Source organism: Moschus berezovskii, chromosome 16 (genome assembly GCF_049115385.1).
Source record: "Moschus berezovskii isolate FMDL1 chromosome 16, NW_MosBer_1.0, whole genome shotgun sequence".
NCBI lineage: Eukaryota > Metazoa > Chordata > Mammalia > Artiodactyla > Moschidae > Moschus > Moschus berezovskii.
This window is the reverse complement of record NC_142475.1, coordinates 8,492,586-8,508,090: the sequence shown is the minus strand read 5'-3', so window position 1 is coordinate 8,508,090 and position 15,505 is coordinate 8,492,586. Positions and strand designations below refer to the sequence as shown.

Below are 15,505 nucleotides of genomic sequence, written 5' to 3'. Positions count from 1 at the left end.
ATTATAGGTAATTTTCCTTTTTATTCTTTATTCTTATTTTCTACACTAAACATACACCAACAGTTATAAATGTAAGAGAATCAAATGGTATTTTTAATATAGCACCTATTTTCCATGCTGAAATAGAGTTTTTTGGAAATAAAATTTTATCTTGGAAAATCATTGTTGACTATTGTGGGTTTTTGTGGATATTGTCAATGACCAAGACTTGAATTTTGTTTAAAACCACAACGAGTCACACAAAAACTCACTAATTATGATTTAGACAACTCATTAAAAGTGTCACTTTTTTTATTATTTTTATTTGGGTCTTTGCTGTGGCCTGTAAGCTCTTTTTTGCGGTACACGGGCTTTCTCTAGTTGCAGGGAGTAGTTTGCGGGCTTCCCTAGTTCTGGCTCGAGGGCTTAATTGCCCTGCGGTATGTGGGTTCTTAGTTCCCTGACCAGGGATTGAACCCACGTCCCCTGCACTGAAAGATGAATTCTAAACCATCGGACCACCAGGGAAGTCCCCCAAAATATCATTCTTATTATCCACGTTCTCGTCTCTCAAGTTGAAGAAATAAACGGCAGTGTATGTGTTACTAAAGCCGTGGATTAGTGCTCACAAAGATGATACGGAGAACCTTCACGTAAACACTTAACCATTCTTTTTTGTTCTCATGAATTTACAGTTCTTCAGTGGGTAGCGCACTTCCTCGAAGGCGCTGCTGTGTGTATATTACCATTGGAATGATATGTATTTTCATTGGAATTGGATTAACTGTGAGTATTACTCTATTCATTGTTGGAATTCTTTCCTCTTAACTTGATCAGTAGTAAATGGTTAGGTTTGGAACAACTTTCATTGATCCCTAAAGAACCTGCCTCCCTGACATACCATGCCAGAAGCTTCTAAAAAATTTTGAGCAATCTGAAGACAAACCATGGGCTTGTTCTCAGAGGAGTTTGCCCGTCCAGGTGAAATCACGTCTTGGGATCCCTCTGAAGGTTCTTGATATTGGGAACTTTTATCATCCCTTTAACAAAAAGCCCATTTGTTTTTGTTTAGTGCCAGCACTAATTTTGCCATGGCCAGACCTGAAGCAATACTCATTCAGCTACGATGGTCTAAAAAATATTCTTTTTATTCAAGTCAAACAAAGATTTATTATCAATATGGAGATGGTACCAGGGTCATAGATTAAATTCCTTTATAAATGTTTTAGTGGAATTTTGGTTGATTTGATAAAATTTATAGTTAACATAATCTGCTATGTCATTTTATGAAATTTTGCTCTGTCATCTCGGGAATATGTTTCATAAAAATCACCAAAATAGCCAACACAAGTTCTCAGTTTCTAACCTTTTATTTTTATATTGCTTTTTATTTTAGGTTGGCACCCAAGATTTTGCAAGACGATTTCATGCAACCTATGTTTCTTGGGCAATTGCTTATCTCTTAGGTTTGGTCTGCCTTATCCGAGCTTGTTATTGGGGAGCCATAAGAGTGAGTTATCCAGAACACAGTTTTGCATAAGCTTATTTATGACTTTGTGAGGCGGTTGAGGGTATCTAGCAGTTCTTGATAAGCTACTCTGGACATCTTTAAATAATTTACCTAATGGATTTCATTTTCATTTATGTATGAAGTTTTAAGACTTTGGGAGCCTTATATGAACAAATGTTTATTGTACTACATTATAGGCAAATAGTTTGTTTTGCTGCTAAGTTTTCAAGCTCCAAATAATAAAGCTTGGTCTTCGTGTTCTTTTACATCTCTTAAAGGTATTTTTGATTTGTTCCCAATCATTACACATAACACCACGCTTTCATTATTTTTAAATCAATTATTCTGTTACTTGCTGGTCTGTGAGTATTCCCAAGGAGTGTTTATAAATATTGCTATAATAGCTTCACGTTTATACTCACTTTTTAGTTAAACTATCACAATTGCTTGCTTTAAATCTAAGCAATATGCATTTTGCTTGAACTGCTTATAGTAACTTTAACCTAAGATCATAGTGACATTGTTCAGGAAAAAGAAAATGTTTAGTGTACCTTCAAAGACTTGACATTCTTGTCAGATAAAGACCATTTCTAGATACTGTATGCTTGTTTTATGTTGTTTGTAGAAATAAATAATATTTTGGTAGTAATTTAAAATATAAGAATAAAAATATTTATTTGTCCACCGTTGGAGATATGTTGGATAAATGTTTGTTCTCAAAGATCACAGGACTTTCGTCTTTCATTTTTGTCGTTGTTTGAAAATGTTCTAATTATATAAGTTCTGGCCTCGATTTATGAAATTTAATATTAACCAGCTCTGTGTATGTATTCCTTTATGGAAATTGAAGAAAGTGTTTCATGTAACATGTTTCATAATATTTAACAGTTTACAAAAATGTATCCATATCAGGTTGTCCTCCTTTTCATTAGATCATGGTTAATTTTTCTCATTGGGGTGTGTGTGTGTGTTTTAGTCGCTCAGTCATGTCTGATTCTTTGCGCCCCCATGGATTGTAGCCTGCCAGGCTCCTCTGTCCATGGAGTTCTTCAGGCAGGAATACTGGAGTGGGTTACCATGCCCTTAATTTATGGAATACTTGGGGCCTCCCAGGTGCCACAGTGGTAAAGAATCTGCTTGCCAGTGCAGGAGATGCAAGAGACTTGGGTTTGATGCCTGGGTCGAGAAAATTCCTTGGAGGAAGAAATGGCAACCCGCCTGGAAAATTCCATAGACCGAGGAGCCTGGAGGGCTACAGTCCATGGAGTCGCAAAGAGTCAGACACAACTGAGCACACACACATGGAATACTGAAATGTGAAGGAAGCCTGTGACATTTTACACTGGCTAAAATATTAAGATTAGATGTAGTTAGTTTTATCATCCTTCTCAAAGATAGCTGGTCAAATGATTACCAAATTTATTCCAAATACAGATAAAGGACAAAAAGCAATGTAGTTTTCTAGGAATCCATGAGGATTTAAAGAATCACCTCTTGCACTGCCCATCTTTGTAGTTTTAAAAAGAAATTACTTAGCTGAAAGGTAATATTCTAAAGTTTTTGAAGTAGTACTGAATAGAATTAGATAATGAGGTGATCTGAGTAAATCAATTGGCTATTCCAGGGATAAGAATATTTTTAATTATTTATGTTCCTGATTAGTATAACAATGAGAGTTTGGGGAAAATGCACATAAACTTCAAGGAGTAAATGATAAATGTATAAATGCAGTAGCTCAGGATTATATGTATCTTTGAAAATACACTAATAAAGATTATTGTTCAAAAGTTACCTTGTTCTATTCCATTTAAAAAAAAAGGAGATCTTTCCAAAGTTGCCTTGAGCTCTTACTGTAAAGTTGTCATATTCAAGAATGCATATGATGTTCCTTTATATAATATTCACTTACATTTTTTCCAGTATTCTTGTGCTTTATTTTAAATATTTAAGCATAAAGATTTTTAATCCATTTGTAATATACTTGATCCTAGGTATGAAATTATCTATTTTTTTCTCAGTGGTTGACTAGTTGTGGCAGCATTGTATACTGAATAATACATTCCTTCCCTATTAACTTTAAACCACATTAAATTATATCCTGTATGACCATATTCCTTTTAGAATATAACTCCATTATAGCAAGAAACTTGGTCTTATTTGTTGCTTTATTTCCAGCATTTAGAACAAGGCCTAGTGTGTATGTGTTCAATAGATGAATGAATGATTGAATGAATTGGTATGTTAATTCTTATATACTGTGTACAGGTAGATATTTGTATAGACTTGTGCTAAGGAAACACTTTCAAAGTAGAACCTCAAAGCAGACATTCATAAGAAATTCAACATCCATTTTTTATTTTAAAAAACTCTCAACATTGTGGGTGTAGAGGGAACATACCTCAAGATAAGAAAAGCCATATATGACAAGCCTACAGCAGTATCACAGTCAACAGTGAAAAGCTGAAAGCCTTTCCTCAAATATCAGGAAAAAGACAAGGTGTCCACCCTTGCCACTTTGATTCAACATAGTATTGGAAGTCCTAGCTATGGCAATCGGGGCTTCCGCCACCAGGTGGTGCAAGTGGTAAAGAATCCGCCTGCCAACGCAGGAAATGCCAGAGAGGTGGATATGATCCCAGGGCAGGGAGGATCGCCTGGAGTAGGAAATGGCAACCCGCTCCAGTATTCTTGCCTGGAACATCCCATGGACAGAAGACCCTGGCAGGCTACAGTCCGTGGAGTTGCAATGAGTCGGATGCGACTGAGTGCGTGCGTACATACACGCACAGCTGCAGCGATCAGATCAGGAAAAGAAAAGGAATCCAACCTGGAAAGGAAGAAGTAAAACTGTCACTGTTTACCGATTATATGATACTATATATATAAATACAGAAAATGCTAAAGACACCACCAAAAAACTACTAAAACTAATAAATGAATTCAGTACCTTGCAGGACAAAAGATTAATATATAGAAATCTATTGAATTGTATACACTATCAGAAAGAAAACACCATTTTTGTAATGGATCATTTGTAAATGATCCATTTGCAATTGTATCAAAAGGAATAAAATACCCAGGACTAAATCTAATCAATCTTTTACTAGAGGTGAAAGACTTCTACTCGTTAAAGTGAAAGTGAAGTCGCTCAGTCCTATCTGACTCTTGGCAACCCGGTGGACTGTAGCCCACCAGGCTCCTCTGTCCATGGGATTCTCCAGGCAAGAATACTGGAGTGGGGTGCCAAATATTTCCTTCTCCATGCCATCCTGATGTATTGGAAGAATTAATGTAATGCTCCTAAAATAAGATTCAATGTAATCCCTATCAAAACACCAATGGCATCTTTCACAGAACTAAGACAAATAATTCTAAAATTTTATAGAAACACAAAAGACCTTGAATAGCCAAAATAATGGTGAGAAAAATGAACAAAACTGGAGATATTATGCTCCCCAATTTCAAAGTATACTACAAAGCTGCTGTAATCAAAACAGTATGATGCTGGCAAAAAAAAAAAAAAACAAGCATAGTATCAATGGAATCAAGAATCAAGAGTCAAAAATAAATCCACACATATGTGGTCAGTTAATCTACAACAAGGAAGGCAAGAATATACAATGGGTAAAAACAACGTCTTCGATAAATGGTGAACAGTTAGATACAAAAGAATCAAACTGGACTACTTTCTCATATCACATACGAAAATAAACTCAAAATGAGTTAAAGACTTAAATATAAGACATGAAACCATAAAAACCCTAGAAGAACATAGGCAGTATGTTCTTTGCGTTGAAACTTAGCAATCTTTTTATGGGTATGTCTCATCAGGCAAGGGAAACAAAGTAAAAAATGAACAAATGGGACCACATCAAGCTAAAGCTTTTTCTCAGCAAAGGAAGCTTTCAACAGAACAAAAGGCAACCTATTGAATGGGAGAAGATCTTTGCAAACAATACATCTGATGCTAGGTTAATATTCAAAATATACAAAAAACTCATACTACTCAACATCAAAAAAAAAAATTAAAAAGTGAGCTGAGGACCTGAATAGACATTTTTTCAAAGAAGACATGTAGATGGTCAACAGACACATGAGGAGATGCTCAGTATCACTAATATCAGGGAAATGCAAACCAGAGCTGCAAGGTACCAACTTACAGAATATTTATTATTAAAAAGATAACAAATAACAAGTATTGGTGAGGATGCGAATCAAAGGGAATTATTGATCACTGTTGGTGTGAATGCAAATAGGTACAGATACATGGAACACAGTGTTTCAGTTCGTCAAAAAACCAAAAATAGAACTACCACGGGATGCTGCAATCTCCCTTCTGGGTGGTTTTGTGAAGGAAACAAAAGCATTAGGGGTACGTGCCCCTACGTTCAGTGTAGCACTCTATGATCGCCAGGACATGGGTGCAGCCTGAGTGGCTATTAAAGGATGAATGGATAAGAAGATGTGGCATCCATAGTCAATGGAACGCTACACAGCTGTCAAAGAATGAAATTTTGCCACTAGAACTAGAGAGTATCATGCTAAGCGAAATAAGTCAGAAAAACACAAATGCCATGGGATTTCACTTGCATGTGAAGTCTAAAAAACAAAGCAAACAAGACAGAAACGGATTCATTGATACAGAAAGCAAATAGGTGAGAAAGAAATAGATAAGAGAGATTAAGAGGTATGTACAGACTTTCAATTACAAAATAGGTCCAACAGAAAAATAAATAAGTCACAGGGATGTAATGTATAACATAGGGAATGTAATAAATCATGATCAATAACTTAATATAGTAAATAATATTTAATAACAATACAGTGATAGGTGGCAGCTAGATTTTTTTGTGGTGATCATTTTGTGGTATATTAAAATATCAAATCATTATGTTGCATGCCTGAAATATATTGTCAGTTCAGTTTAGTTCAGTTGCTCAGTCTGTCCGACTCTTTGCGACCCCATGAATCACAGCACGCCAGGCCTCCCTGTCCATCACCAACTCCCGGAGTTCACTCAAACTCATGTCCATCGAGTCGGTGATGCCATCCAGCCATCTCATTCTCTGTCGTCCCCTTCTCCTCCTGCCCCCAATCCCTCCCAGCATCAGAGTCTTTTCCAGTGAGTCAACTCGTCGCATGAGGTGGCCAGAGTATTGGAGTTTCAGCTTTAGCATAAGTCCTTCCAATGAACACCCAGGATTGATCTCCTTTAGAATGGACTGGTTGGATCTAATTGCAAGTCATTATAATACCTCAGTTTTTAAAAATTAATAGAAAGGATTAATAGCTTGTATGATTAAAAGAAAGAATCATAGGTAAATCCAAAAGACAAACTGGGGAAGATCTTTTAAAAATAGTATAAAGAATTAATCTGTTTGATATGAGAAGGGACTAAAGGCATGATTCAGTTCAGGTCAGTCGCTTAGTCGTGTCTGACTCTCTGCAACCCCATGAACCGCAGCACTCCAGGCCTCCCTGTCCATCACCAACTCCCAGAGTCTACCCAGACTCATGTCCATTGAGTTGGTGATGCCATCCAACCATCTCATCCTCTGTCGTCCCTTTCCCCCCACCTTCAATCTTACCCATCATCAGGGTCTTTTCAAATGAATCAGCTCTTCGCATCAGATGGCCAAACTATTGGAGTTTCAGCTTCAACATCAGTCCTTCCAATGAACACCCAGGACTGATCTTTAGGATGGACTGGCTTGATCTCCTTGCAGTCCAAGGGACTCTCAAGAGTATTTTCCAGCACCACAGTTCAAAAGCATCAATTCTTTGGCGCTCAGCTTTCTTTATAGTCCAACTCTCACATCCATACATGACTACTGGAAAAACCAGTAGTTTTCTCAGTTTCATCAAAAGCCTTGATGAGATGGACCTTTGTTGACAAAGTAATGTCTCTGCTTTTTAATATGCTAAAGCCATTCAAAAAAGAAGAAATACAGTAATTAATAAACATCATCTTTGAAAATTTGCCAACAGTCGAAGATTATATATTAAAAACTATATGAAAAAAATTTCACCTACCAAAACAAAAGTAAAATAGAGCAGAAACACTGGAAGATTCCTGCAGTTTTGAAGATATAGGAAAATGCACACATTTTTGGACCTAGTAATTCTGTATCTTAAGAAGTTATCCTAAAGGTGTTATGGATAAAATATTAAATATGTACAACAATGTTAATTTATAATGGGGGTTAAAAAGAAAATGTCTAAAAATTCAACCATGTGGAGTAGATGAAATAAATTAGGGTTTCCTAGGTGGCTCAGTGGTAAAGAATCTGCATGCCAATGCAGGAGACCCCAGTTCAATCTCTGGGGCAGGAAGATTCCCTGGAGAAGGAAATGGCAACCCACTCCAGTGTTCTTGCCTGGAGAATCCCAGGGAAGGGGGAGCCTGGTGGGCTTCCATCTATGGGGTCACACAGAGTCGGACACGACTGAAGTGACTTAGCAGCAGCAGCAGCAGTAATCTTGCCTGGGAAATCCCATGGACAGTGGAGGCTAGTGGGCTACAGTCCATGGGGTCACAGAGAGATGGACACGACTTAGTAACTGAGCATGCACAGGTGAAATAATTTATGGTATATCTACACTGTAAAACAACATGTAGTAATTAAATTTTTCATCTGTTCAATTGGAATGTTTACAAAATATTGTGAGACAAAATCAGGTCACAATATGTAGAGTATAATTCATTTCTTAAAAATAATTTTACATATTATGTGTTGAAGAAACTAAGGATAATTAAGCACTAAATGTAAGAATTCGTTTTCTGTGTGATAAAAGATAACTGATTTTTACTTTATTTCTGTACTAGATTAATAGTTGGAAAGTCTTAAGTTTCTTTTTGATAAACAGATAAGAATGCTGAGTGATGATCTCATCAATATTTGTTACATTGTCATTTAGATTCTTAAAGAGTTAAAATAAATTTATTAAAATCCAAGCCAATGAATTTAATTCCTAAAACCTTAAGTTTAAAATTAGCACATTATATATTCAAGCTTCAGTTCAGTTCAGTTCAGTCGCTCAGTTGTGTCCAACTCTTTGCGACCCCATGAATCACAGCACTCCAGGCCTCTCTGTCCATCACCAACTCCTGGAGCTCGCACAAACCCACCTCCACTGAGTCGGTGATGCCATCCAGCCATCTCATTCTCTGTCGTCCCCTTCTCCTCCTGCCCCCAATCCCTCCCAGCATCAGAGTCTTTTCCAGTGAGTCAACTCGTTGCATGAGGTGGCCAAAGTATTGGAGTTTCAGCTTTAGCATCAGTCCTTCCAATGAACACCCAGGACTGATCTCCTTTAGAATGGACTGGTTGGATCTCCTTGCAGTCCAAGGGACTCTCAAGAGTCTTCTCCAACAGCACAGTTCAAAAGCATCAATTCTTCGGCGATCAGCTTTCTTCACAGTCCAACTGTCACATCCATACATGACCACGGGAAAAACCATAGCCTTTAGTCTTATATGAATTATCATATATTTTTAATTAACTACATCCAAATTTATGACATCTTATACTAGTTTTACTTAAAATAGAACATGTCTTCCAGTGACTAGTACAGAAGTGGAACACAAAGTGCTGGGAAAACATTATTGGAGAGAATATAATATAGCCACTAGTCAGAAAAGGAAGGATTTATTTGTCCCCTGTGCACCAAAGTAGCAAAAAAAAGAAGAAGAAAAAAGGCCTTAGTTCTTATTAAAGAGGGAAAAGATGGAATCATGACCGGGTGTTTTTGAGCAAGTCGTTTGTGAGTGTACACGTGTCAGTTTGGAAGAAAACAAAGAATTCTAATGATGAATGGCAAGTACGGTGCTAGCTTCACATGTGCTGTTTAGCATTCACAGGAATCCTAAGAAGCAGGGATTCTTGTTTCTCCTTTGCCAGAGGAAATTGACATGCCATTCCCAAAGATCTGAGAAAGATTTTGCGTAGAACAGGCAACTGCAGACAACAAGCACTGCCTGTTAAATTCTGTTGTTGGTTTCTCCTGGGTCATACTCTGAGAAACACACTCTGCACTAAACCATGCTGAAAATGTGCACAACACATGTTCAGGTGCACTTTCTCTGGCATTCACATTTTCATATATAGAAAAAAACCTTGATTGGATGTGAGTAACAACTCATATACAACTCATTTCTTTTGCTTAGCTTTTGTTTTTGATCTAGCTATACTTGTGTTTCTATTCCATCGTGAAACTATAGCCATGGCCATGTTCATGGTTTGCAAAAATGACTATAAAATCTAAATTTGCATTTGTTCAGTGTGGTTTCATCATACATGCACATATTTATATAGTAAGCACTGAAGGAAAAACCCTAATGTTTATTGAGCTGCCTTACACATATTGATTTCATCTCTCTGTTGTAGTTATCATGATTCTAAGAAGTCAGAGAGGTTAGATAATTAAAGATCACTCAGCTTATATGTGGGCATCCCTAATGGTTTGTGGTGAAGAGTTTGCTCTCAATGCAGGAGACACAAGTCCCATCCCTGGGTCTCGAAGAACCCCTGGAGGAGGAAATGGCAACTCACTCCAGTATTCTTGCCTGAAAAATCCCATGGACAGAGGTGCCTGGAAGTCTACAGTCCAAATGGTCACAAAAGTCAGAAATGGCTAAGAGACTGAGCAGAACACAGCCAGCTTATGCGTGAAGGAGCAAGGTGAAATCAAATAGTCTGTCTGTCTCCATAACTCATCTGCTTTCCACTACAACTTGAGATTTCACTGTGCATTGCTATGTAGAGAATAACTTCAGAATTTTGTGTCCCCTGCTGTTCACTGTGTGTAACTCACCTCTGGAAAGAAAAGAAAATACTTGTCCTACATATTTATTTCACAAACCATAGAATACTATAGCTTAAAAATATTTTTTACTTTATTGTACCAAACTTTATTAATTTTATTTCATTTTATCTTAACAGTATGTGTTGCTGTTGTTCAGTCGCTAATTTGTATCTGACCTTTTGAGACCCAATGAACTGCAGCATGCCAGGCTTCACTGTCCTTCACTATTGCCCAGAGTTTGCTCAAATTCATGTCCATTGAGTAGGTGATACTATCTAACCATCTCATCCTCCATCACCTCCTTCTCCTTTTGCCATCAATCTTTTCCAGCGTTAGGATCTTGTCCGATGAGTTTACTCTTCACATCAGGTGGCCAACATATTGGAGCTTCAACTTCAGCATCAGTCCTTCCAATGAAATAGGGTTGATTGCCTTTGCTTGCTTGCTTGCTTGCTTGCTAAGTCATTTCAGTCGTATCCAACTCTGTGTGACCCCATAGACGGCAGCCCACCAGGCTCCCCCGTCCCTGGGATTCTCCAGGCAAGAACACTGGAGTGGGTTGCCATTTCCTTCTCCAATGCCTGAAAGTGAAAAGTGAAAGTGAAGTCGCTCAGTCGTGGCCAACCCTCAGCGACCCCATGGACTGCAGCCTTCCAGGCTCCTCTGTCCATGGGATTTTCCAGGCAAGAGTACTGGAGTGGGGTGCCATTGCCTTTTCCGTTGATTGCCTTTAGGATTGACTTGTTTGATTTCCTTGCAGTTTCAAGGGACTCTCAAGAGTCTTCTCTAACACCATAATTCGAAAGCTCTCAGCCTTATTTATGGTCCAACTCTCAGGTCTGTTCATAACTACTGAAAAAACAGTGCTTTGACTACATGGACCTATGTTGGTGAAGTGATATCTCTGCTTTTTAATATGCTGTCTAGGTTGGTCATAGCTTTCCTTCCAAAGAGCAAGCATCTTTTAATTTCATGGCTGCAGTCACCGTCTGCAGTGATTTTGGAGCCCAAGAAAATAAAGTCTGTCACTGTTTCCATTGTTTCCCCATCTATTTGCCAAGAAGTGATGGGACCAGTGCCATGATCTTAGTTTTTCAAATGTTGAGTTTTAAGCCAGCTTTTCACTCTCCTCTTTCACCCTCATCAAGAGATTCTTTAGCTCCTCTTCACTTTCTGCCATTAGGGTGTATCATCTGCATATCTGAGGCTGTTAATATTTCTCCTGGCAATCCTAATTCTAGCTTGTGATTCATCCAGCCTGGCATTTCACATGGTGTACTCTGCATGTAAGTTAAATGAGCAAGATGACAACATACAGTGTTGTTATATTCTTTCTTAGTGTTGAACCCAGCCAGTTGTTCCATATCCAATTCTGTTGCTTCTCGACCTACATACAGGTCTCTTAGGAGACAGGTAAAGTGGTCTGGTACTCCCATTTCTTTAAGAATTTTCCACAGTTGCTTTGGTCCACACAAAGGCTTTAGCATAGTCAATGAAGCAGAAGTAAATGTTTTTCTGGAACTCCTTTGCTTTCTCCATGATCCAATAATGTTGGCAATTTGATCTCTGGTTCTTCTGCCTCTTCAACACCCAGCTTGCACACCTGGAAGTTCTTGGTTCATGTACTGCTGAAGCATAACTTGAAGGATTTAATAAGCATAACCTTGCTAGCATGTGAAATGAGCGCAGTTATATGGTAGTTTGAACTTTCTTCAGCTTGTCCTTCTTTGGGATTGGAATGAAAACACCTTTTCCAGTCCTGTAGCCACTGCTGAGTTTTCCATATTTGCTGACAGATTGAGTGCAGCACTTTAACAGCATCCTCTTTTAAGATTTGACATAACTCAGCTGGAATTCCATCAACCTCCCCTAGCTTTGTTCATAGTAATGCTAAGGTGCACTTGACTTCACACTCCAGGATGTCTGGCTCTAGGTGAGTTATCACACCATCGTGATTACCCTGGTCATTAAGACCTTTTTATATAGTACTTCTGTATGTTCTTGCCACCTTTTCTTAATCTCTTCTGCTTCTGTTAGGTCCTTACCATTTCTATCCCATATCATGCCCATCCTTGCATGAAATGTTCCCTCAATAGCTCCAATTTTCTTGAGATCTCTAGTCTTTACTATTCTATTGTTTTCTTCTATTTTTTTTCCATTGTTCATTTAAGGAAATTTTATCTCTCCTTGCTGTTCTCTGGAGCTCTGCATTCAGTTTCATACTTACTTCTCTTTCTCCATTGCCTTTCTTTCTCAGCTTTCCTCAGGTATTCATAAAGCCTCCTCAGACAACCACTTTACTTTCTTGCACTTCTTTTTCTTAAGGATGGTTTTAGTCACTGCCTCCTGTAAAATGTTACAAACCTGTCCACAGTTCTTCAGGCACTCTTGTCTACCAGATCTAATTCTTTGAATGTATTTATCAACTCCACTATATAATCATGAGATTTGATTTAGATCGTACCTAAATGGCCTAGTGGTTTTTACTACTTTCTTCAATTTAAGCCTGAATATTGCAATGAGCAGTTGATGATCTGAGCCATAGTCAGCTCCAGGTCTTGTTTTTGCTGACTGTATAGAGCTTCTCCATCTTTGGCTGCAAAGAGCATAATCAATCCGTTTTCAGCACTGACCATCTGGTGATGTCCAAGTGTAGTTTTCTCCTGGGTTGTTGGAGAAAGGTGTTTGTTATGACTAGTATAATCTTTTAACAAAACTCTGTTAGCCTTTGCCCTGCTTCATTTTGTATTCCAAAGCCAAACTTGTGAGTTACTCGAGGTTTCTCATGACTTCCTACTTTTGCATTCCCATCTCCTTTGACAAAAAGGACATCTTTTTTTAGTGTTAGTTCTAGAAGGTGTTGTAGGTCTTCATAGAACTAGTCAACTTCACCTTCTTCAACCTTAGAGGTTGGGGCATAGACTTGGAATACTGTAATATTGAATGGTTCACCTTGGAAACAAACTAAGATCATTCTGTTATTTTTGAGGTTGCACCCAAGAACTGCATTTTTTTTAACCCTTTTGTTGACTGTGAGCCTATTCCATTTCTTCTAAGGGATTCTTGCCCACAGTAGTAGATGTAGTGGTCATCTGAATTAAATTCACCCATTCCCATCCAGTTTAGTTCACTGATTCCTAAGATGTTGATGTTCAGTCTTGCCATCTCCTGCTTGGCCATGTCCAATTTACCTTAGTTCGTGAACCTAACATTCCAGGTTGTTATGCAGTATTGTTCTTTATAGCATAATCCTACTAATTTTTCTGTGATTTTGTTAATTATAAAAAATAAAATAAATATGTATAGTAAAAACCAATATTACAGGGATATTACATATTAAATATATGGAAATTGACATACAATGAGTTTTTATAGTTGTTTTACTTTTTACAAAATATTTATTTGGCTCTGTTAAGTCTTAGTTGCAGCACTTGGGATCTTTAGTTGCAGTCTGCTAACTTAGTTGTGGTATGCAAATACTTAGTTGTGGCATGTGGGAATCCAGTTCCCTGACCAGGAATTGAACCCAGGCCCTTGCATTGGGAAAATGGAATGTTAGCCGCTGGGCCACCAGGGAAGTCCCTGCAATGAGTTTTTATTAAAATAACTTCTTTTTCTTGTAATGGCAGTTTATTTAAATGATTGTTAAGTAGAGCCAAATGATAAAAAAAAAAGAAGTTAATTTTTATATGTATTTTACATGCTCAGTTTCAAATTTAAATAAATACTAAGATTCTTTATGTTTGGTAAATATACCTGCATTTGATCTTAAGTTAGAATACCATGTGAAAAACAGAAAAAAAATGGCTATTAAGTTTTCAGATAAGGCTAAAGATCTGAGTCCAGTTTGTAATTTAACAAGTAAGAGTCTTTGATCTATCACAGAGACAGTCTTTAGTTTTTTAAGTGTAACTAAATCTCATTTAAGGTAGTTTACAAAATAGGAAGTGATCACAGATTTCGCTCTGTCTTTTTAAATGTCTTATGCATATGTGTAATGTCTGGAAATAGAACTACTATAAATACCCACTATTCAAATAATTTCTGAAAAACCTTGCCACAGTGTCTGATATTCTACACCAAATACACCATTGGCTTCACGTATTTGGTATTTAAGTAATCTTGAAGAAAATGCATTAAATTTTTATTAGTAATTAAGCCTTTATCAAGAGTAAGCTCAGGAGATTTGTAGAGAACTCCTCGGGTTATGCAATGCCTTATTGTTTTCTGGCCTCTTCCTACACATCTGCTATATGATTCCTTTCTTTAAAAGTTTCTCTCTCCCTACTGTCTGCCATCCACAGGTCTTCTTTTACTCCCACATAATGCAGACTTCAGTACCAGTGTGAATGGCCTCTCTAGTACTCTGGTCTGGACTTAGTTCTTTGATTCCCTCAAGTTCAATGACCTTTATCTCCATTCCATGTCTTCTGTTTACCACTGTAGCTGCACCGTGGGTGCCCATACTTAGAGCTACTCCATCTCCAAAGTAATACTCAGATAGGCTCTGTCTGATCGTATGTGTCCTGTGTCCTTACAAAATTTTCTCTTTGTACTGCCATTCCTAAATATCACCTTTAACGCTTCCAATTTCGTGATTATTCCAGTCTATCTATATTTATCAGTGAATCCCATAACCACAATTACTCTTCAACATTGCTTGCCTGTCTTCAGTTCTCTCTGCAAATTTCCCACATTTACCATCTGAAAACTTCAGTCCTGAGGCCCCTTACCACACTTTGCACAGGAGACCCCCTTGCTCTTACAGTGGTTGTTCCCTTAGTTCATCTAAATCTTCCCTTTGTTCCTTCCCTCCACCTACCCTCTAGAGTCATCCCATTCCCCCTCAGGGGACCTACGATATTTTTTCATTATTTCTGAGATCTGGCTGCTAAATCAACAACTGGCATCACCATTTTCATTTTTCTTTCTCACACCCTCTACAATCCATTAGCTCGTCCTGTTTTCTAAAGTGTGTGCACTTTTCTTCATGGCTCCTCCATCTTAATTGTGGCTCTCACCAACATTGCATGTAAAAGTCTATTGGAACAGGTCACTCTGCTTCTGTTTTTGCCTTGTCTGCTGCCTGTACCTCTCCTCACTCTATTTGCCACATGAGTCACTTAGGTGATCGTTTTCCATATACACATAAGATCTTATCATATCCTACCTACAGGCCTTCAGCATCTCTCCACATCCTTAGAGATAAAA

General features: G+C 37.8%; 1 protein-coding gene across 1 annotated transcript in view; it reads left to right on the top strand.

The window, feature by feature from the left end:
• PIP4P2 (phosphatidylinositol-4,5-bisphosphate 4-phosphatase 2) overlaps positions 1-3,598 on the top strand; it is a 71,378-nt gene extending 67,780 nt beyond the window's left edge. Inside the window, exons 6-7 of the mRNA XM_055432029.2 lie at positions 675-765; positions 1,376-3,598. Coding sequence (XP_055288004.1) covers positions 675-765; positions 1,376-1,519 — 235 coding nt within the window. The 3' untranslated portion in view covers positions 1,520-3,598. The remainder of the gene's footprint in view (positions 1-674; positions 766-1,375) is intronic.
• The last annotated feature ends 11,907 nt before the right edge of the window (positions 3,599-15,505 follow it).